Source organism: Leptonotus elevatus, chromosome 1 (genome assembly GCF_054856555.1).
Source record: "Leptonotus elevatus isolate MCC_2025b chromosome 1, RoL_Lele_1.0, whole genome shotgun sequence".
Taxonomy (NCBI): Eukaryota; Metazoa; Chordata; class Actinopteri; order Syngnathiformes; family Syngnathidae; genus Leptonotus; species Leptonotus elevatus.
The window spans coordinates 31,858,584-31,882,807 of NC_141239.1; the positions used below are offsets into that span (position 1 = coordinate 31,858,584).

Sequence of the window (24,224 nt, forward strand, 5' to 3'; positions counted from 1 at the left end):
AATTGGCAGGCAGAACCTTCAAAGCCTGGTTTATGGCAACCTATTTGTATCTCCGCATTACGTTTTCCATTGCAATCCTCAGAAAAAGACGTTTCATTGATTGTCATGTGCAGGTTGGATTGGTTTGTTTATTGGTGGTTCTACAACTGACATATGCGATAAGAAGGATGTGCAGAGAATGCAATAATACTCAAATGAAAACATCACACATACACGCATTCTGCATTTAGTGGAATTGTTTATCAGAGGCCACAGATTGGTATGAATTCAGAGTCATATTTATTTATTTTTTCAACAAGGCAATCACTGTTGCGGCTCCCACAAACCACATGCACATTTTTCTTGTTGCCAGTTTGTTTTATTTATGTGGTTCTCTCACTTGTGATATGCATGACACACAATTATATCTTTTTGAGAGTCTTGTGATTAAAACTGACAGAGCACTGATCTTTGTTCTTCTGCATTAAAGATTGATGTACATAAAAGAAAAAAAACCTCAAAGTGAAAAATGGTGCACTGCTACTTCAGCTCTTCTGTGTTTTTTAATGTTCTTTTTTAATGAGTACAAATGCCAGGTTCAATATCTAAAATATACACCTGATAATACAACAGCAGCTTTTGTTTTCAGTCTTGCAAAGAAAAAAATAGTTTTTCCAAAAAAGGCCATTTGTAATTTTTAGGAAAAAATTTCCCACCGTAATATACTGCTAATGAGCAAAAATCAAGAGCAGAAACAAGCGGGGAAATTTGCTCAGGAATCTTGCATGATTTTACATTGAAGCATGACAAACAAAATGGTGGCAAATCCTACAATCTTTACTCGGGTGACTGAACAGTGAACACCCTTTTTAAACATTCTGCGCTGTCTCATGCGATACTGCATCAAATCCTGCTGACGATTATTTAAGATACATTGAAAAGACAAAAATATAAATTCACCAAGAATCAAGTAATAATATTATGAGAATAATATAATTATTATTTGACATATGGATTTTAGTTTCTGTAACAAATTGATAATTTATTGAAATTATTGCTTTTACCCTCGCAATCAAGTCTGATTTCATTTTTTTAAAAACATGGTTTATTTTCTTTCTATTTATTTGTAATGTTATAACTTTATTCTCATAATATAAAATATGATTTCATTTAATGAATATAATTTTTTTTGTGAAGTTACAATTTTCTTCTCTGAACTTTTTTCTCATCATTTTCATTACCCGTATTTTTTTCTTTTCAAATTCTAATACTCCCACATAATATTAATTAACAAATATAGACACAAGCATTAATGAAAGGACACAGCGATAAAAAATAAAACCTCATCTCTGACGTCTCCGGCCTAAAAACTGTGCCAAAAGTATCATGCGAGTTACTCGCTGTGGTGACCCCTGACTGCCAAGGGACAGCACCGAAAATTTTAACAAAGAAAAAGAAAATTCTTGTCTTATATCTTCTTGCCTCAGATTAACCTCAAAGGCAGCCGAGTTTTAGTAAAAACAAAAGTACAAACAAAAATGAAGCTGCAAAACTATAGTGATTCCTTGCTATTGGCAAATAGTGAAAGTCCGCGAGTTATTGACACTCACCCAAAAAGATGCCACAAGAGGGCAATAAAGCAGTATTTTTATATTAGACAGGTCTTTGGCCTGAGCACAAAAACACAACTGTGAATATGTGGGGTTTTACTGTATTCCATTTATGCACTAAGCGGTGCTAAAATCTCTGTAGGGTCTATCCCACCTCCCAAAATATAGCATGAGTGCGTTACAATTCGACATTCATAACGTCCATAGAATGCTGCTCATATTTAAAATGCAGATTGGATCAATGATGATTCATTCCAGCTTTGAAAAACAAACAAACATCCACATCCATTCATATTGTAGACATAGTTTCAGTGGTATCTTGACTTACAAGCTGCTTTTTGATTTGTCTAGTGAGCACAAATTTGACATACAAGGAAGCCTCTGGCACTCAATGGTGACGTGTGAAACAAGAATGACACTTGGTGTATTTAACCAAACCAAACCAAACCTTTGCCTTATGAAAGTTTGCTATCTTAATGTTAACACCACTGGCGAGCAAATGAAACTAGCATTGATGTAGTTGTTTTATAAATCTTTAAAGAAATCAATGTTGGTTGAAGTATGAAATCATGATGCAAAATTGGTTTAATTCTTTACATTTTACTCAATAATGTTATTTCTAATAATATAATGCTATTTTCTCATTAGAAATGTTACATATTTTAGGGGGGCCTGGAATGGATTAGTGTTATTTCCATTCATTTCAATGGGAAATGCTAATTTGGGATACTTGTGATTGAAACTGATAAATCAAGGTACCACTGTACTTCATGATGGAGGAATTACAGATTGGCCTTTCTGGTCAATCCCTCGCTGTCCCCTATGGCATGTCGGCAGCCGTCCACCGCCGGGTTTTAGCCGGTTCTGGGCAGCTGTCGGCTATTCGCTATTAACCTGAACGCAAGCGTCCATATAAAGCTGTTTGGGATATGGCAGCTGCTCAAGGGGCAGAGAGGTATTAAGCGTAGATTTACAAGAATGAAAATGTCCTCCCTCGCTGGTAATCGCTGGTATTTTAACACGCAAGACATTCGTTTACGTAATGTCCACACTCTCCCTTGTTTTGCACACATACACACTATGGACTAAAATAAGGCATGCACTGTCTTTCCCAATCTTCCACTCCTTGCTCAGGCTCATGCATTAAATATGGCTGATCAGCCGCATTGCAATGCTTCACAATAATAATGCCGCAAACTTCTTAACACCTTCTCCCGCTCTTCAAAGCGTGCAACATTGCACAGTTTAACGCGGGAATAATATTTCCGCAACACTTGAAAGCCGGCTGGAGCGCAGAACTCATGACGCACACAGTGCAGCATTGTCAGTGTAAGAAATGCATGAGGAGTCAAATGAAAGAAGAGAAAACATAAGGGGCCTGATTTACTAAGATCTCAAATTGCGGGCGCTAAATTGTGTGTTCACACTAATAGATTATGCTACAAAATCCCAAATAGCGGATCTTAAATGATCAGATGATGTCAGATTGCATGTGCTGTTGGCAACTTGTGTAATAGAGGATCTCCCGATTTGATTTCTCCAACATGGCTCCCAATCAGCCATTTCTCCTGCTAATCTCCTGAATTACAGCAAAGCAAACGGTTTACATTGTGGGGAATATTTGACACAATATCTGGCAACTCTGGCTTGCTTGCACGGAAAGCAGCCGGTTACGAGACTCTCGCTAGAGGCAGTGATAGTCAAGAAGCCTTGAGCTGAGCATGAGACACCTTCTCGGCCACTTGGAGTGCGGGTCGCGGGGGGAACTCGGAAGGTTTCGAGCTCCAGAGTTAGAAGGAGAGCATGTGTTGAAGTGGGACAGGCAAGGAGCACTTATTCGGGCTTGCTACAGCAAAGACTCAGGTCGAGCACCGGCCCATGGTAGCTCGCCCAGAGCTCCAGCGGAGGTCGGTGAAGGGAGGCTGAGCACAAGGCACCTTCCCGGGTCCCATTAGACATCCAAGATTCTACCGGGAAAGGGGTTGTAGGCTGGAGGGTAGGGTAGTGCAGCACGCAGTAAGATACTGGATAGTGAAAGACATCATCAGGAATTTCATGAGTTTCGTGAACGGGCATTTCAGGCTGGTGGTCGGCGTCCCACCCCATCGATAAATATTAATCGGCGCATGTCGTCGGCTGCCGTGCACAGTTCCTACGGTGACGAACGCCGAATAGTAATTGCTGGCCAGTCCATCCTCTCCTACCCGGTATATCGACTTATGCCTCAATGTCTTGCAATATTCTGGCTTTCATCACTCATTCGATCGTAGTGATGAATTCATCTTCTAGGTCTTTGGTCCAGACAGACCAAATGTCCAAATATGTAGAGTGATAATGTGCTAAATGAGCGAAATTGTAAAGGCTTTCCATCGCTTACTGTTTATCTGTGTTCAGAATTTGCCCGGTGCGCTGATTCGCTAACAGCCAATCAGAGTGATAAAATGTCACGACGGTCTGATGCTGATTCAACATGTTGAATTGAGTGGCCGGAAATGGCCACCAGATACTACGCCAACGGTTCCAACGTTATGACGATGTGTTATACATTACAGCCTATAACGACGTCCGGCCACTTCCCAATTTCCGACGTCAAATTGGTGTAAAGAGGCCTTTACACACTGAGACAAACTGAAATGATACTATCACTTTGATAATTTTGGAGAAGCCAGCAACCACGTAAAGGCCATGTTTTGTGGGATTTAACTACACCAAAGTGGATACACGAGGAGTAGAAATGGTGTATACAGGCTCCAGGACTGAAGTAAAAAAAGACATATTTCAAACTCAAACTGCAAACTTTAAGTTTTCCCTTCAATGTAGGCCAGACGATAAACCAGAATATCTACAACAAGATCGAGACTAGCCAAGTGCAGGACAACTCGTGGCTGTTTCACCATGACAACGTGCTTGCTAACAATGCCCTGAGCATCTGACATTTGCTAGCCGCGAAGAACAAAGCAACCTTCTGAATCCTCCGTCATATTTTTTTTCCTATTGCTCAAGCCTGAGGAGGTCATCAAAGGGGACTGTATTGAAGACTTCCACAATGAAGTAGCGGCAGAGAAGGCTGGGAACGTGTGTTAGACTCCAGGGGATTACTTCCAAGTAGAAAAGCTGTTTGGGTTTCAAATATCTTTTGTGACACCAGTCCTGAAACCTTCCTGACACACTGCCTATCCTGTATAACATTGTGTTTAAAACTTGGGACAGCACACCTGAAAAACTGCTCAGGGAGCGAATAGCACCAATTGAAACATACAGAGTTGAAAGAAGCTTTGTTATAGGCGATATGGCATGACTTCTTCTTGTGACTGGCTCCATATCAGACACTCAAAATTACAATCGATAGATGTAACGCTGTGATAATTTTTGTTTCTGGCATTTCAAAAATGATTACACAAGTTGAAGGTTATTCCCGCCGTCTCTCATTTTGCCTGTGCTATTCTCACACTGTTGTACATGTTAGTTTGCAAGTGCTTTTCAGATGCGCTGCAAATATGCAAAATTAGCCATTGCAATTCGTCTCAGGTTTGATGAATCTTATTGCCCAAGCTAAATCAATTTCCATACTCCTTCTAGGACAAGCCAATTAGCTGTGCTTCAATTTTACCGATAAGGCAGATGCAATCCAAGGTGCGCCCAAGTTAGTCGATCAGCTTCCACATCTGTTGGTGTGAGCAATCAAATTTGCGCCTGTTTTTGCATGCGCAAATTAGTAAATCAGGCCCAGAATGTCAACAACGTATCTTCTCCACATGGTCACCAGTGTGAAGTCTTCTCCATGATTAAGACTGGACAGACACGTTTAAGCCAACACATGTGAATCTTGGAGTGACCGCACAATATCAAATATGCATGTCCCCTTTGCTTTTGCACAATGAACAAGAATACTTGGCTTTTTTTCGATTCCGATGTCTCCTCACATTAGGAATCAAACGCACGGTCCTCGCATATCTCCAGAGGAGCTTTGCTTGCCCCGCCGAATACTTCCACGTTGGCGTCTATCCAAGGGACAACGTTGCCAGGCATGTATGCCGAGCAGTTGGCCAGGCCCACGATGTCCACGGATCGCAATACTCGGTCCCACATGTTGAACTGGCTCAGTTCGCCGACGAAGGCCTGGGTGGCGTCGAAACGACCTCCAACTATGTCCTTCGCAGAAGGAGAAGCACAAGATTAGATGGCATGATGCAAGCTTAGGAAAACATCAGCAGACTCATTCATAGGAATGAATTCTCTTTGACTTTTCGTTTGTCTGTGTATTTTTTTTTCTGTAGAGTTTTACAGTTTAAGATCAAGAATGAAGAATGGCACCTTGACTAATGAGGACACTAAATTATGAGTCCTTCGAGTAACGAGATGAGAGTTGTCTCCCGGGAAAATATCACAGACTCATTATTTTTGTCCAGGTTGAAGAAATGCGAACATAGCATTTCAAAGTTTAACTCATTCATTCCCAGCTATTTTCACTGAAGCAACCCCCTTCGCTCCCGGCTGTTTAACTGGATTTTGACTGATTTTGCTAGGCCCACAGAATATTGTGTTCTACTGCTATAAAAACACGGAACGTATGAAAAGAAAGATTAGCCTCTTCTTTCATCAGGAAAAAAAGTATATTTGTATCTGTTTTCATTTTGCAGGAATTAGCAATAGAATATAGCTATGTTTCATCATTATTCACAAACCTGTTGAAAACACTGGGTGAAAGAGCTTGTTGCAACATGGCCCTGTTTGATCTCTTATACTCTGCTGCCACCTGCTGGCCATTTTTTGTAATAACTACCATTGCTTTAAGCGACCTATTCAGGTCAGAGACTGCATCAAAGCCTTCTGTATGCTCTAGCACAGGGATGGCGAGATCTGGTCCTCGAGGACCAAGGGCCTGCAGGTCTTGGATATTTCCCTTCTTCAACACAACTGATTCATGATCAGCTCATCATCAAGCTCTGTATAAGTCTGATAGCGATCCTGTTAATTGGATTCAGCTGCAGTTTGAATAGGGAAACCTCTGAAACCTGCAGGACTCCAGCCCTCGAGGGCCGGAGTTTGCCATCCCTGCTCTAGCATAATTATTATTTTTTTATGTATAAAATATGTTTTTCGGACCATGGTACTATTTAAAATAGAACGTTTTTGGGACCAAATGAGTTAAATTTGAACTTGGTCCAGATTGTGTATTTGATACTAAATTCAACTCAACAGGGAAAATCCAATGCAATTTGCTCATATGCTTATAATTGGGTCAAATATCAATGTAATTATTTCATTTGTAAACTATGGTCCCTTGGTTCCTGAAAAATATGGATTAACAAATTGAGAATCACTGCTTTAGAGGACGTGATTTTGTGGAGTATTATTAATACATTTTGTTCCTTTCGATCCTAAAGAATTTCCATAAAAATAAAAATAAACTAGTTCACAGATCACTCTCTCACTATACAGTGGAACCTCGGAGTTCAAACGTCTCGGAACTCGTACAAATCGGACTTCGACCCAAAATTCTGAGTAAAAAATGACTCGGAGTTTGACCTCATTCTCGGAGTTTGAACACCCAAGCAAACCAAGCAAAGCTGAATGTACCTTGATCGGGTAGCCGAGTGAAGCCGAGCGATGCCGAATGCTCACGTTGCGGTACTGGAGACGAAGCGCTGCTCATTTCCAGTCAGAGCGGGAGAATACTCCCGGAGGTGCTCCGTACATTCGCGAGTACATTTAGATTTTTCCACGAAAATTTTCTTCAGCATGTGCCCAAATAAAGATAGCAGTTCCAGTGGCAGAAAACTACTGTGACTACTTCCGTAAATACTGCACAAGGAACCCCCTTCGTTGTTCAACAATGTGCCTGGCGCCAAACAGCGCACAAGGACCCCTTAGTAGTCTAACAATATGCCCAATGTAAAATACACTGACTCAGCACCTAACTAAAGCATGCATTAACACAGCATTTTTCATCCACTGATGCCATCACACCACAACAAAAAAGGTAAGGTATTTTTTATTGTTTAAAATACTGTACAGGGTGCACATGTTTTCTTTTCTTTTTTTACATAAATAGGAATTTTCAGTTTTTGGAGCTTGGGAACGGATTCATTGCATTTACATTATTTCCTATGGGGAAAAACGTTTCGGAGGTTGAACAATTCGAACTTTGAACACTTCACAGGAACGAATTGTTTTTAAACTCCAAGGTACCACTGTACTTGTTTTTCATTTAACTCTCCTTCACCATTGAGCTCCCTAAATGAATCACAATCTATGCAGCTATCTCCCTTTGAATGCGCTCTAAAGCCAAACATAATCTAATATGGATGAACGTCTCACAGAAAATTATGAAAGCAAATTAGTCATCGAGCTTACCCGCTAATAAAATGACATAATGCTTCATCTTCACAGCAAATGAATGAGGTAATACTTAAAAGGAACACAATAGCGTGAGAAGAGCGACTTCACCCTTATCCCCGCTGCACTGCACCGTGGGCGCTGAATCCAGAAGGAAAATGCCCTCTGGGATCTTACTGGTACATGGAAAACACACACATACACACCACGCACACACACACACATGCTTGCCGCCTACAGTGTAAGCTCCTGTAAAGCTCTCACCTGCTCCTGGCCCAGAATGATCACCCCTCCAGATTTAATTGGGTGCCAGGGGGCCAGGTTGTCCCCGGTGCCGAGTCGCTCGCCATCCTGGTAAGCCTCCCAGAAGCCGTCTCTGGTCGTCCAGGTGATACAGATGTGGTGCCAGCGCCCGTCACTCACCGAAAGAGGAAGCTGTGCCACCTGGACACGAGTTCGAGAAGAACGCGTGTCAAGATGAAAGATGTGCACCTAATTGTCGCACCAGTAACAAGGACACCAATTTAAAGGACTGGGGGGGAGGGCTTCAAAAGACGGCGTGCAAATTCTCCAGATGAGCCGGCAGTATAAAATATACATTACCCAGGTGACACAAAATGCATGAAGGCATGAAGGAATGAAGGAGTTTTCAAAGCAGTCAGTCTGCCAGCAGCAAAACTGTGTCCTCATGCTTTGCTCATGGATGAAAGTGAAACGACGACCTAACGCCGAGACATCACGGCCCGCTGAGGATAGCGCAACACTAGACTTGATCTCTTTATTAGCATTTTGAAAGAATGACTTCACAGCCTGTGATTCTGTTCATCCATCTTCTATATCGCATCGGCTCACAAGCGTTACGGGTGTGCTGGAGCCTACCTCAGCGGACTTTGGTCCAGAGGTGGCGTACACCCTGGACTGGTCGCCAACTTATCGCTGGGCATATGTAGAAATGTATGTAGGATGCTCGGGCATTAAAATGATAGACTTTCATCGAGTATAATCATATAACACACACAACAAAGATAGGAAAGAATTGCCCATAATTTTATCTTGATCTACTTGTCCCAGACTCGAATTGCGAAAGCCTTGGTCTTGTCTTGGTCATGGAGTGGGAGTGCATGGAACATATTATTGTAGAAAAAAGTTTTGACTGGACTTCCCTTTAACTATTCAACATTACGGTCTTGGTCGCGTCATGGTCTAGGCTAGTGTTGGGTAAGATGCCCTAAAAATTTAATTAGTTATAGTTACAAATTACTTCTTTCCAAATGTAATTCAGTTAGCAAGGCAGTTACTGCCTTGTAAAAGTAGTTACTCAGCCAAGTAACTAAAGTAACTATGATATTTCTCTATCCTTTGAGTTGCTGACATCTTAAACAGCAAATCACATTGCTGGAAGCAAATCGTGCATGTTTACGCAACGTGACGCACAGGGTTGGGAGGGTTACTTTTAAAATGTATTCCGTTACAATTACAAGTTACCTGCTAAAAATGTAGTTAGTAACGTAATCCAAGTACCATAATATTAAAATAATGTAACTTGATTACTTTAGATTACTTTTGGATTACTCCAATACCGAGTATGCTCATGAAGACAAAATAAAACTAAATATTATCACAATATATATTCTATACAATGTGTCCCTGCTATTTGCGGGTGATAGGGTCCAACAGCCTACAAATAGCAAAAATCTTTGTGTAATTAAAAAGCATGTAGGAGATAGATAGATAGATAGATAGATAGATAGATAGATAGATAGATAGATAGATAGATAGATAGATAGATAGTCATCCAATGAAGATGATGATGCGTGACATCAAGTGCAAAATTTATTTTTATCCCAGTCGCAAGTTTAGCCGTGTATATGTTGTGTATAATGTTTAAATAGTGAATTGATGGGAGGAAGATTTGTTTGGAAGGTGTAACTGACATTAAGGTTGTAGGCTAGTGGGCTAGTTAGCAAGAAACTACAGCGCGTAGCATGCCGCTGGACTCTCAGTCTCAGCTCAAACTTTCGTTCCTTCAGCAACATGAGTAAGTTCCAGTGAATACCGGTCGCCATTTCCTCCTCCCGTCCGTGAAGCTTTTTCAAACTGCCCACGTGTGGAGGACACGACTAGTCAGTTCGTTCGTCCCCCACCTCCCCGACATGTAGCAACGGTCCCACTCGCGCGGGCGTGCATGCGCTCTCTCTCTCTCTCTGTGTCTCTCTGTCTCTCTCTCTCGCTTGCTCTCTTTCACACTCTCTCTCATCGTAGAAATTGTAATCCTCGAAGTAATCCCCGTTTTTAATAAATGTACCTGTAATCTGATTACATGTTTTTTCCTGTAACTAACGGAATACAGTTAAAAAAAAAATTGTAATCTGATTACGTAACGGCCATGTATTCCGTTACTCCCCAAGCCTGGTGACATTACATTGACAGTAACGATAACGGAATTGCTCCGATGGGGAACATAATTAATTAGATTACTCCATTACTACGAAATTATCGCCGTTATACTTTAACGCCGTTATTCTCAACATTGGTCTCGGCTAGTCTCGATTTTGGTCTTGTCTTGGGTTTGGCTTGATCCAGTCTTGCCTTGTCACAGTCTTGATATTGACTCTGTCTCGGGTTGTCTTGGTCTTGACTGTGAAAAGTCTTGGTCTCTGTGAGTCCTGGTCCTGCAGATCATGTGGTCATAAGCACAACACTATTTCTGATAGATATGCCAAATTGTTTGGTGAATGCTTTTTCAGATTACAGCCGATTTACAAAGCAACCCCACCACCCTCCCTCTCTCTCTCTCTCTCTCTGTCTCGCTCTCATTTCCAACTGAACACCATGTTAATGTAGTACAAGACTGACTGAACCCATCGCGGATTAAAGCCCTGGCAGTTACACGTGCTGGTTAAATGAGGCCGCCGTGCGATACAGCATTCCAGTGATGTTCTAACACAAAACAAACCTTGAGGTATTAGGACAACTAACACGCTCTATAGAGACACGACCACAAAGCTTTGTATACTGTTGAGGTGTCTTTGTGCTTTCTATGTAATTTTGCATATGATCATATATCATATACAGTAGAAACCACCTGGCCCAGTGGAGTGGAGCTTGTTAACACATGATGACGTTATTCGTTTTCACCGTCTTTCATCTATCTGTCTGATCTATCATAACTTCCTTTTGTTCATCCTCTGTCAGCACTCTGAACCCTTCTCCCCTCGACCCCCAAAGCTCTGCAGCCCTTAGCAATTCCTTTTTTGGGGTCTCATATTTGCCACCCTTCCTCGCACCATCTTCCTCTCATCTGTCTGACTTGAGTGCATGTATAATGCATGACGGAGGGAAAGCAGCGAGGAGAGCTGACTGACTGCGCCTTAGCAGCCCCACCAATGTAAGCAAAACAGCAGGGGAAGAACACTTTTCTTTCTCCGGTATAGGAAACCTTCTACTATGTACAAAACAAAATCAAACTGCCAAAATTAGCTCCATGCTGCAGAGGCAGCGTCAACGAATTTGAATGGAAATGTGAAATGTGAAATGTGAAAGGTCAAAAGTACAGTATGTTAATGAGTAGTACACTGTGATTTTTTTTTTTTATCAGCAATGTTGTTTGTGTTTGTTTGCACATTTTGAGTTCTCACAGTTGCATTGTATCTCTTTTTCTTAACAATTTATCTTTGCTGAAGGACTATATAGCATTAAATATTCATAAATACCTTATTTTTCATTCTCGACCACATATACAGTATTTGCAAAAGTTTAGGTTTTGAGTTGAATGAAAATAAAGTTTTTACTTTGAATTATGCCAATTTCGATGTCAAATGTCAATGAAATGTAGCACTGATGTGATATTTATGGAAACACTGTTAACTGTTAAGCCTAAATTTATAGAATAATTATTTGTATTCTGTTTTTTATTAAATACTGACCGTTAAAAAACAAACAAAAAAACAAATTGGATGTCTTATTTTCTACTAGGAAAGAAACATGTACTGTACTACTAGTCCCACTTTTTAGACATTTACTTCCAAAACAGTACATCGGCTGCTGTATTGTATTGTATCAGCTTTTATTTTGAATGACTTACTTGTATTACAATTCCCACCCCTAAAATAAAAGTAGTGTTTATGAGCATATATGAAACTATCTCTAGTTTGGCTGCATTAAGAGATTATATGACTAGCTGCCGTATTAGCATTTACAGGAAGGGGGGGAAAAACACGGAAGATGCCCTTAAATTAGCACAGCGATTCTCTAATGAATTACTGTTATTGTGGAGCCAATGCGGAATGTGGGTCAGTTGTATGAAATGTTCAGAAGATGCTAATTATATAATCACTGCTGAAGGTCAGAGACTTTCCTTTATCACTGTTGTGCTCAATGGTTCGCACGGTACTATACAACAAGCAAGCATGCACACTTTTAATGAGCATCGCTACGATCATTAGCATCATCGCAGCCAGAGGGGTTCAAATAACCAGGACGTAATAAGAGAACATGGCTTCCCTGATGAGAAAACAATATGCCGTTCCTACCTTATCATTAACCAGCAGTTCAATGGGGTTGTTCCCCCATTCGATCAGCACAATCTCGTTAGCTTGGCCTGGTACGCCATATGAGAAGGGGGTTCCGATCCCAGGACTGGCGCTGGACTTGAGCCACATACAGACGGTGAAGGCGTACATTTCGGGGAGGCTCTTCTTGATGCGTCCGTACAGGTAATTGGTGCGCAGTGAGAGGGACACCTTGAAGTCCTCAGGTGACTTGAAGGCGTTGTTATCTGAGGACAAATTGGGTCAATTTAGGATGAACCTATAACCTTTTGACCTTTCCAAATTGTTTACTGGCCAACTGCTCAGTATTTCAGTACGTTCCGCCCAACTTTGCTGTTTGCTAACAAGGAGATAAAATGAATGGGAACATTTACAGCAGGTTTGAACCTGCTGCTTAAATTAAAATTGGTTATCAGAGTGACAACTGCATAGAGGACACTAGCACATTACCTTCCTCTAGGGCTGAAAACAATGATTATTTTTTTAATCGATTAATCTATTATTTTTTTTTGATGATGAATTGGATAAAATAAATAATTTTAATCCCTTTGATAAATAAATTGACTATGATTCAGTTCCTGGTTTGTTCCATAACATAAATTAGAAAATCATCAAAAATGTTGATCATTGTTTAATAAGTCAAAGCAGATGTTTGCAAAACCAAAGTTTCTGCTTTAATGGAGGACTACAGAAACCAGAGAATATTTACTGTTGAGAGGCTCCAATTCCGAGGATTTGGACACATTTAGGTTCAACAGGGTTTCTAATTGATTAGTCAATTATCAAACTAGTTGTTGATTCGTTAATATTTGTCAACTGTGGGCATGTGAAGCCCTTTGAGACTCTTTTGTAATTAAGGGCTATATAAATAAATTTGACTTGACTTGATTAATTTGATAATCATTGAGATGTTGATGTATTGTATTGTATTGTAATCATTGCATCTCAACTTTCCTCAAAGACAAAAAAACCCATTCAATATAAAATAATAATATTTCAAAATATATTTATTTTTTAGATAATTAGGATAAATAGTATGTTGTTAATGTTGCATAAATTTGGTTTGTTAATCTCTGTTGTTTGATTTTGTGAAGTATTTCTGATCTGGGACGCACAAATTAAAAAAAATCAAGGCATTTCAATCCCAGTATTCTTTTGTACAAAAGCCTTGCTCTCACATGTAGTGACAGATTTTCATGTTTTGTGCAGGTGTACTTGCTGTGGTGTTGTTTGTGATTTGACAAATGCTTTACTTGTCAGATACAAAAAAATAAAATAAATAAATAACATTAGTTCACTTAGGGATTCCAAAATTTAAGGTCTGTGTTACAGCCAAGAGTATGCTGAAATATTGAGTAGTTATGCAGGAAAAATCAAACTTACACAAGTTAAGAATTTATAAGACATGGAATAAGAAAGTGAGTAAGACATGCGGTAAATATGAATGTTGACTGAGCATCATTGGGGCAGACTGGAAGGCTCATAAGTGAGAAATGAGAATAAAAGAGGAGAATATGAGCTATAAAATCTGCCAAAATAATGTGTAATGTATGAGGTTGCTACGGCAAAATATGATGCATATTTTAGTAGCACTGAATCACAAATTCGAAACATTACAAGGTCTTCACTATAAAAAAAAAGAAAGAAAAAAACAAACACTTGTAAAGAAACAATCGTGTGTCCTCCCTGGTGCGGAGACAAAAATTTGACTTGACACTATTATTATTTCAGGTGGATGTGTTTATGTATTCAGCTTTTTGGGAGAAATTGCTTTCACTGAATCAATACATCAAACCTCAGTGGGCGCCCATTGAGGCATATAAAATGCAATTATAATATCATTTGAACATTTTTAAAAGATTTGTGCCTCTCAGCCACAGCAATGTGTCAACTTCTAAAATCATCTTTTTTTTAATGACGTTAGCTTGTTGTCCCATCTTACACAAGGAATTGCCGCTCAGTCTCTCTTCACTGACACATACTGTGCACCTGTGCAATCTAATGAAAACCAATACAAAAGATGTATGACGAATTCTGCCTTTATGATAATGCTCAGCTTTAAGTGACAATGTCAGAGGGACAAAAAAGCCGACTTGTGCCAAGGTTAAAGCAATTTGTGTTAGCCTACAGGCAAGTACGACTTAAGACTTGTGCGCCTTCCGTGTTGTACCACAACATCCTTGGCAGTACTGACAATATGCGAGATAATTAACAACCAGAAGAAGCCCTGAAAAAAGTAACAGTTATATTTATTTGCTTTCACAGAGCAGCGAGGATATACAATATGTTTGTCAGTACTCTGTTGTTTGTATATATTGCTGCTCGGTGTGCAATAAAGTAGCATTTGTTTGACGTCTCATAAGTGCCGTAACAGCTTTGCTAATTTACATTAGCTCGTCTATGGGGTTTTCCATTATATGTTAGCATTAAGCTAGCAGACTTTCATTAGACTTATTTAAATATATGTTTTATCCGTTTTACTCAACCAAACTTTGCTTCAATAGCATTACGAAGCCACTGCAGCTGTAGAAAAATACTCGTATGAAACAATGAATATAGCCTAGTAATTAGAGCTGTCAAACGATTACATTTTTTAATCAGATTAATCACATTTTAGAATTTTGATCAATCACGATTAATCGCTTAATAAAAAAGCCTTTTTTATCTACATTTTCCCCCCTTAAAATTTGAAGAGCACCAGTTGTGTGTTAATTCTTTTTGACATTTAATGTTATGAGGACGTCTTCAACATTTTTTTGATCCACTGCACACGCTCATCCTCCTCTTTTTCTAATCAGTTAATTACTTGCATAATTTAAAACGGAAAAAAATGACCCCGATATTTTGACATGAACAAATATTTTAAATGTGATACGCAAACATTCATTAAATGCTTTACTTTAATTCATGAAATTATGTTATTGCTCAAACACAACCTGTGCTAAACGTAGCCATCCGCTGTCATGCTAAAGGATAATCTATGGTCAAAATAAATAGTGCGATTAATCTGCGTTAATTCCTGATTAATGCGATCATTTTTTGTGATTAATCAATTAATGCTTTAACTTTGACAGCACTACTAATAATGCATTTTTAATTAAAGGTGGGGTCTTACATTTTCACTCAGAAATAAACACTTCATAAACACTTGATGTATACACATGAAATCCTTCTCAATCAACACCTCTGGGCTTCTGTTAATATGTGGTGGTGATTTTGTCATCACCCCCCAGCCTGTATTTGGTCATTTTGTTGTGTTTTGCCATAAGAGGGACGTTTCTGGGCGGAAAGTCAATGTTTACCCCTCCAGCCAATCACAGAGCAGGGGGCACATCACTCAAGGCAGGAACAATGTTGACAATAAGAGTGTGTGTGTGGGGGGGGGGGGGGGGGGGGCGTTTAGCCTTTGGAGGAGTCAGTTTCGAATTGTTTGTATACAAATAAAAACGGTCAAAACTTAAGACCCCACCTTTAAAATGTACAAGAGCATCCTCCTTCAGATTGACATAGAGGAGGTTCACAGTTATCAGGGTTCACCAATTATGGTCTTCAAGGTCCAGAGTCCTGCAGGTTTTAGATGTTTCCACCTACAAACACACCTGATACTAAAGGTCAGGATGGTTAACAGGCATGATGATGAGCTGATTATATTAGTGGGTGGAAACAGCTAAAACTCCGGACGTCGAGGACTGCAATTGGTGAACCCTGGATGTTGCGTGAAGTTGTAGATGAATGAGAGGAACAAGATCAAAGCCGCCCCGGAACAGTTGCTGAAATAGTAACCTCGTGATCAGTGTGGATGATGTTGCACATTGGCCGCAAGCTGAAGTTTGAATGTAAATAAACAACTGCAGTTTACCAACAGCCCTTGGTTTGTCTATTGGTGAGTAACACACAAACAGAAGGAATGGTTCAAATCTCCTGCCCCATTTAGTCCTCTCCATTTAGGACGCCAGTTGTAGCATTGTGGCAAGGAGCAAGTCCAATAGTGCCAACGATGTTCTATGCTAAATTAAAAATCAAGGCTAATATGCTGTAGTAATGCAAATGGTTAAGCACTATGCTAAAATATGATGGAAAATACAAATTAAGGAAAACGTTTACAGAGCTGTTGTAAACCGGCTGACAATTCATAGGTGCGCACAACAAGCGCTGATATTCTTTGCCGAAGGATATCACAGCTATAAAATGCTGTAATTACTTCAAAACGAGTTAGCATAACACAAAACATGCACTATGGGCCAAATCCACTAAGAATGCACTGCGTCCGCTTATAGCGCTAGAAATTGCTCTTCATTTGCACGTGCAGTTTGCTTGCTCTTAACATCCTATCCGATCTTGCTCCAATTATATACCGGCGCAAACATGCCCATAAAGTTTGACAGTTGAGTGTAGTTTAGAACACATGATAGACTAATGCAGGATTTGCACCAAGAACACCAGAATAATACCAGCAGCAGCTGAGAGAAAGGTGAAATTATCATAACGTGAGTTCGGAAAAGCAGGACTGTGAGTAGACAGTGTATGGACATAAGCATTTTCCTCATTAAGCGCCATTAAGCTGTGCTGAGCGGAGATGAGGAATATGACGTCATTCATTCATGCCGTTAATGTGCATAAAATACAAATGCCCTCTTCTGCGATCACCCATCAGCTTGGGCAACGTCATGTCATGTGGGATAACGTCGCAAAATGACAGCTCGCTCCATGGTGAGCACTGCCTGCCCCAGGCTGAAATGAAAGTTGAAACCGTTTGGCTTTTTCTATTTTTTATTAAATTATTTATTTCATTTCAGAAAGCCTACACTACCTATAGGTTTAATGTGACATTATTTGGTGATTTTCATACCTCAATTAAAAATGACTCATTACTTCGTCTGGCGTGCAAGCAAAATAATTATCCTCCTGAAGGCACACCGCTACTGTGCTTTTCCCAGCCCTGTCCGCGTAGCGATGTGTGTTCGCGCATGCGTAGTCACTTTCCCAGTAGAAAAGTCCTTTACTCAAATAGGCAGATCGCTACGCAGCCTTTTTACGTCGCTGTATTATTCCTATGCGAACGTACGTTCGCACAGTGCATTCGTGAATTCAAAACACACTTAATGTGCAGTACGGCGGTAAGATGACGCTACTCTGGAGAATCCATCCATCTATCCATCCATCTTCTACCGCTTATCCGAGGTCGGGTCGCGGAGGCAGCAGCTTTAGCAGTGAAACCCAGACTTCCCTCTCCCCAGCCACTTCAACCAGCTCCTCCAGCGGGAACCCAAGGCGTTCCCAGGCCAGTCGAGAGACATAGTCTCTCCAGCGTGTCCTGGGTCGTCCCCGGGGCCTCCCGCCGGTGGGACATGCCCGGAACACCTCTTCAGGGAGGCGTCAAGGAGGCATCCGAACTAAATGCCCTAACCACCTAAACTGGCTCCTCTCAACGTGGAGGAGCAGCAGCTCTACTCCGAGTCCCTCCCGGATGACCGAGCTTCTCGCCCTATCTCTAAGGGCAGGGGTGGGCAAACTGGGTCCTCGAGGGCTGGAGTCATGCAGGTTTCGGACGTTTCCCTTCTCCAACACAGCTGATATATGATCAGCTCATCAACAAGCTCTGCATAAGCCTGATAACAATCCTGTTGATTGGAATCAGCTGCGTCGGAGCAGGGAAACATCGAGTTTGCCTACCACTGTCTAAGGGAGAGCCTTGCGGAGGAAACTCATTTCGACCCACAGCTCGTGACCATAGGTGAGGGTAGGAACGTAGATCGACCGGTAAATCGAGAGCTTCGCCCTTCTTCACCACAACGGACCGATACAGAGTCCGCATCACTGCACCGATCCGCCTGTCGATCTCCCGCTCCATCCTGCCCTCACTCCTGAACAAGACCCCAAGATATTTGAACTCCTCCACTTGGGGCAGGATCTCACCCCCAACCAGGAGAAGGCCTTTTCCGACTGGCTTTGTGGATGTACTTCGATTAACTGGCTGTTTCACTTTACATGGTTTTTGGCATTGCTATTGCTAGCTTGAATTTGTGAGGAATTAGGCTGTGTTACAGGGAGATATTCACTTTATTACATTCTTTCCGGGCGTCTAGGCAGGTTTGAAATTGTCCGTTTTTCGTTGTGCAGCATATGGCAGACGGAGTGCACTGCAACGTTTACCATGCCTGGCAGACTGTGCACTGGCTGTGACGGTGGCCCAGAACTTTAGCTGAGTGGCAAGTGTTGAGCTGCCGCACCGGAGGCGATGGGTACGAACCCCGCTCGAAGTATAAAATTAAATTAAAAAAGATTGCGTAGCAAAAAATGTAAGACTTCAAAAGAGAGTAATGTTTTTTTTTCTTTCTATTTTCTACTTATACAGAGGAGACATATGGTAAAATAGTTTGAATGTATGGCATCTTGTATTTGAGTATCCAGTATCTCGAGGTCGGGCTGAGTGTCCTCTTTTTTTGGAAATGAAAATATGGTCACCCTAGGATACGGTGTACACTCGCCTGCTGACACACTAATTTGTAATTGGTGTGTGCGTCTCAATTTGCGACTGCCTGCCTACCCAAACTATAGAGCTCACTGCGGGCGGCTCAGCCTGCGCAGGCAGGCAGGTGATTGGCACATGGAAAAGACATCGTCATGCAGCCATGGACAGGCTTCTACTGATAATGCCAAGTTTATACCAGCCTTCAATAGACATTGCTTGCGTCACTCAAACTTTGTGTGGCTATTAGCGTTGGCGTTATCAATAAGTCTCATTTTACCATATTTATTACCTCATTTACATACGCGCAAAAATCACCGGCGCACCAGGACACAATCTGGTTGGCAGCAGTTAGTTATAAATGTCCCCATCTGGGTGTGCTTTGTGGATTAGACGCTCCCAGATTGATCAAGTTATACCGATTCGGTTTTTGTTTCTTGAAAGTGATTGCTATATGAGTGAGCGTGAGAATAGGCATTCAGGAATACTTTAAAAAGTGTGTTTTAACAACTTCTTCATCATCATCATCATCATCATCCACTTGCACAGGGACTGACTAATTGCTGCTAAATATCTCTGGCATTAAAAGTGAGCAGCATTTTTACAGATCCGTCAGTATGACTTACTTTTCTCCAACTCTGTGATCCTCTCCAGTAGCGAATTGAGCGCATTCTCGGTGCGTTGGCGATGGGCCGCCGTTTCGTTGTAAAGCTGGCTTTTCTCCTCCTCCAGCTCGGCCACCTTTCGCAGCAGCTGCGTCTCCAGAACTCCAAGACGCTGCCCGAGGAGCTCCCGCAGCTGCGGTGGCAAAGGGGTCAGTGCCGGAATACCTCCAGTTGATACATTTGTGCTGGGGAGTTGCAAACTCTGTTGCTGGAAGGCATAGTGGGGGTGGGGGTGGGAAATACCTATTAATACATATTGAGAGACAGTATGCACCTGTGCTTGCTTGCACCAAACACCCACGCCTGGAATGAGTATTAAAAAAAAAAAAAAAAAACTGTGTACGTGACATGACCCAGACTTCACGCCAGACGAATAGGACAAAAACTGCCCATGTCCGAGCTTACCGGTGGTGCATTCAATACAAATACAAATACAAATGTGTATTTTTTTTTCCCCCTGTTGATCCCGCCCATCTGTTTTGTTCCCGTTCACTGAGTTTGATTAATCTTTCCTGACACAATGCGGCCCGGCGTCGGAATCACATCAAATTTGCTGTAAGCTGGCAATAAAGTAAAGCATTGTGAATTGCAGATATACGCGCACATGGCCTCAATTAGTGAGAGAGGGAGCCACATGTTGTCATCATCATAATAATCACCTGCACAATTGTTCATTGTGTTGAGCACGTGTGATTCAATGCAGTAGAAGCACACATGCTTGATGGCCTCCACTTGGTTCAATTCAAACCTTTCCCACACAAACATCAATCCATTGCAGTGTCAAAATGTCAACATAAAACCATTAACAGTACAGAGGATTATTACGTAACAAAAATGCTCCATAAGACAAAAGATGAGTTAAGCAGTTATGTTGTTAGTAGTGTTCATTTTATCAGCCATTTGAAAGTTTAGTCTCAGTTTTTAACATAGAGTTAGTTAACCTCATCCCGTTTTTATTTAGTCCATTTTAGTCGACTATAAGTCTAGCATTAAAGTCTTTATTTTAGTCCAAGTACACATAATTTGATTCGTCTAATTTTAGTCAACAAACATTGTCAAAAGTTTTGTCAATTTTATTCAGAACAATCATTTTACCCAATGTACTTTACAAAACCATACAATAATAAGAAATGAAATACACTATAATATAAGGTATAAACCAATTTGTGCATTATGCTAATTCAGTGGCTATTCTTCTACTTCGTCTGCCCCTTAGGGACCTTGGCGGTATATATATAAATTAGGGATGGGCAAGTACTGATACCAGGTATCGATATCGGGCTGATACCAGGCATTATTCCAAGGTATTAGTCCTTGCGACGGCTTTACAACCAGGAACTAAAAATTTAAAGAATAGAAAAATGCCATTAATTTAATGCATTTGAGGTCTTTCTTTAAAATGATCTGTCATTGTTTTTTTAAGGAAATTTTATTTATCAAAAGTCGTAATAGTATATGTACTTGGTATCGTCATTGGTGACTACTCAAGAGCTGAATACTCTTACTGGTATCGGTCTGATAAAAGTGTTATTAGTGTTCTTGCACTACAAATGCAAATTATTTTTGTACATTGTGGAAGTTTTTGGAAACCAAAAACAAACCAGATGACAATTTTACACTAATTACGTGTTATGATGAATTATGTTAGTCATTTTTAGTAGGCTTAGAAGATAGTCCGTATGATATTTTATCACATGGAGTATTGTGTAAATCAACCACAATCTGCTCTTGTATCTTAATATGCTAACCTTTGAGATTAAAATCCATACACGGGAAAGATGTGTCAGATTGAAGACATGATCATCTAAACAACACTAAGCACAGTGTAAAATTGCTGCAGTGAGATTTGTGAATAGTCAACAGTTGACATTATTGGCAGTAACAGAAAGCCTCGAAATCAAATTTGATCTTGGGTCCCAGCCAGGGAATGTGGAATGGCGGACCTGTAGGACATTGGACTTCCTTTTATTTGGAGGTGTGCTAATCTAAAAAGCAGCTGTGACACTGGCATGACGGAGTTATGAATCACATCACACAACTCCTTGTGCACCACATGTGTGATTTAACTGGACAAGAACAAGTTTTTCATAGCTGGTATCCAGTGGGGCCCTTACTGATGTCATCCCTTGCTTATTAGCGGACATGATTGAAAAAAAAAAATCCATCCATCCATTATCTGCCGCTTCTCCGGGGTCGGGTCACAGGGGCAGCAGCTTTAGCAGGGAAGCCCAGACTTCTCTCTCCCTGGCCACTTCAACCAGTTCCTCCGGCGGGATCCCAAGGCGTTCCCAGGCCAGCCGAGTGTCATACTTTTTAAAATAATGACTTAATTTTTTTACAGTCAGTTCTTTATTTCCCCATGTCTTTTTCCACAATGGACTTTTTATTTCTTAATGGCGTTTTTCAGAAGAAAAACCCGGTCTGTCAATCAAAGTTAGTGGGATTCTTTAAGATTGATTCACGTTCCTAGACACAGGTCATGGCCGTTGTTTAGGCGGCAACAGAAGAAACAATGGCGGACTTACTTAAATCAAGAAAGCATTTATTGAAAAAAAAAGTTTAAAAGATCACATCTACTTGCTTAAGAGGGCAGCCATTTTTGGGTCACAAGAATGTGACTTATGTTCACCAATTCCTGCCCACTTTATTAACTAAGACAACCTCACAGTAATTAATCAACAACAAGCTACATTCTTGATTTCATTACATGTATAAAAGTTGGTACACAATAGTGTACAAAATGGTGTACACAGGACTGAATTAATAAACCCATCACTGTCAAAATCTGTGAGCTATCACGGTTAAACAAGTCATTATGTTAGCAGGATGGGTGCAACTTGAGCTTCGACATCTGAACATACCGTCTTGAGCTGGTGATGATGTCGCCCAACATGGCGGACCCCTTATCTTGATTGATTATTATGTTTAATTATTTTTTCACACATACAATATTAATCAGAGTACCGTGTTTATTTGTGCTGGCACATACAATGTATTATGTAAAAAAAAAAGAAGGCTGTTTCATTCCCCTTTAAGAAAAATGTGATATTGATAAGAAAGGTAATGACTTGGTTGTAATGTTAGCGTTCTAAAGATTTTTCATCTCTGGTTTATTTTTGTAGTTATTCATACACTGTGTGTCCAACAACATCGACGTTAGCTTCTCGCAGACTTTGAACTATGCATAGATCTGAACGAAGAATGAATGGTTCTCTGTCTATATGCTGCGTGATTGACTGGCGACCAGTCCGGGGTGTACCCTGGCTCCAGTTCACCTGCATCTAATGAGGACAAGCTGTACAGAAAATGGATGGGTTGGTGGATGGTTATTGTTGCTTATCTATTGTCCAGTTTTGGTTCGAGGGGGGGGGGGGGGGGGGTTAGTGGTCATGCACAATTCTCTTTCTTGCCTTGGGGGTTTTGAAATGCCCCTGGCTGCTCATTCATGTTTACGCATGCACCGATCTGCGTACGTGCGTCTTACCTCCAAGCTCTCCAAGCGCCCCTTCAGGCTTTGCATGGTCTTTCCAAGCTGGTTTATGGTCTCGCTGGGGTCCCGCGGCAGGTCCCCCATGGTGTTTTTGCCGTACTCTTTCCTCCTGGAGCCGTGACCCCGTGACTTGCCCGGCTGCGTCGAGTCGTCCGCCGCCGCCTCGCAGCGCGCCAGCTTGGTGTTGAGCTCCTTGATGGTCCCCTGTTGGCTGACGAGGGTCTCCTTCTGCTGCAGGATGGTCTCCCGGAGCTGGATGATCGTGTTGCGCAGCTCGTCCTCCACGGGGCCGCTCTTCTGCAAGCCGTTGCCCGTCGGAGTGTAGCCGCAGCCGGGCTCCGCGCCCGGGGGGATGGCGTTGCAAACGAAGCGGCTACCTGTGGCTGTGGCCGGGGCGTCCTGCAGGCTCACCGCCGAGATGAGCAGGTAGCAGAGCGGCAACAGTTCGCTCAGCATTCTCCTGACACTAATTCCAAGAGTGAATGTAAGGGGGGAAATATTCCTGCTACAAACAACTTTTACCCAGCACGCACTCATCCATTCAAGTGTTTGCTGAACTCAAAATAAAAGTTTACCAATCACAAATCATACATCCATGCGCTCTGTTAAAAATGACCATCCCGTTCATTTAGAAAACTGCGATATTCCCTTCACTGGAAAAACAACAACAAAAGGAAAGATCCCAAGTATTTTGCAGAGTTACCAGCGTGTCTGCGCGCTCCGGCGTCACCGAGTGAGTGCTTGCGAACACACAACGAGGCTGCACAGGCAGGCGGATTATGATGATGAGGCTGAGGATGATGGGGAGGTGTGTGCGTGCGCTTCCCGCGTCAGTCTGTGCGCCATCCTCGAGTCTCTCAGTGGACTCGAGCCATATGCTCTGTGTTGCTTTCATTCACTTTTTATTGTGGAGAAATTAAAGTACAACGTATGATTATACTCTTCAAGTTTCCTATCGAGTCTGCAGGTGATGATTTACTTTATTAATCCCTTTATTAATATCTATCTATCTATCTATCTATCTATCTATCTATCTATCTATCTATCTATCTATCTATCTATCTATCTATCTATCTATCTATCTATCTATCTATCTATCTATCTATCTATCTATCTATCTAT

The 24,224-nt window shown here is 41.2% G+C and overlaps 1 protein-coding gene across 1 annotated transcript; it reads right to left on the minus strand.

Annotated features, from left to right (window-relative positions):
- Positions 1 to 237: 237 nt before the first annotated feature.
- On the minus strand, positions 238 to 23,860 carry nptx2a (neuronal pentraxin 2a). The gene is made up of 5 exons (XM_086092404.1): positions 23,097 to 23,860; positions 19,574 to 19,820; positions 12,461 to 12,705; positions 8,193 to 8,372; positions 238 to 5,741 (listed from the first exon to the last, which is right to left on the minus strand). Exons 1-5 carry the CDS (start codon positions 23,637 to 23,639, stop codon positions 5,514 to 5,516), a joined length of 1,443 nt encoding a protein of 480 aa, XP_085948530.1. The 5' UTR covers positions 23,640 to 23,860; the 3' UTR covers positions 238 to 5,513.
- Between the last annotated feature and the right edge of the window lie 364 nt (positions 23,861 to 24,224).

What these genes read in the sequence shown, in the direction of transcription:
- nptx2a (XM_086092404.1), bottom strand. Translation starts at nt 23,639, where the DNA reads ATGAGTGCGTGCTGGGTAAAAGTTGTTTGTAGCAGGAATATTTCCCCC. An exon ending in GATCACAGAGTTGGAGAAAA is followed by an intron (nt 12,706 to 19,573) that starts GTAAGTCATACT and finishes ATTTGTCCTCAG; the next exon opens with ATAACAACGCCTTCAAGTCA. An exon ending in TCATTCTGGGCCAGGAGCAG is followed by an intron (nt 5,742 to 8,192) that starts GTGAGAGCTTTA and finishes CCTTCTGCGAAG; the next exon opens with GACATAGTTGGAGGTCGTTT.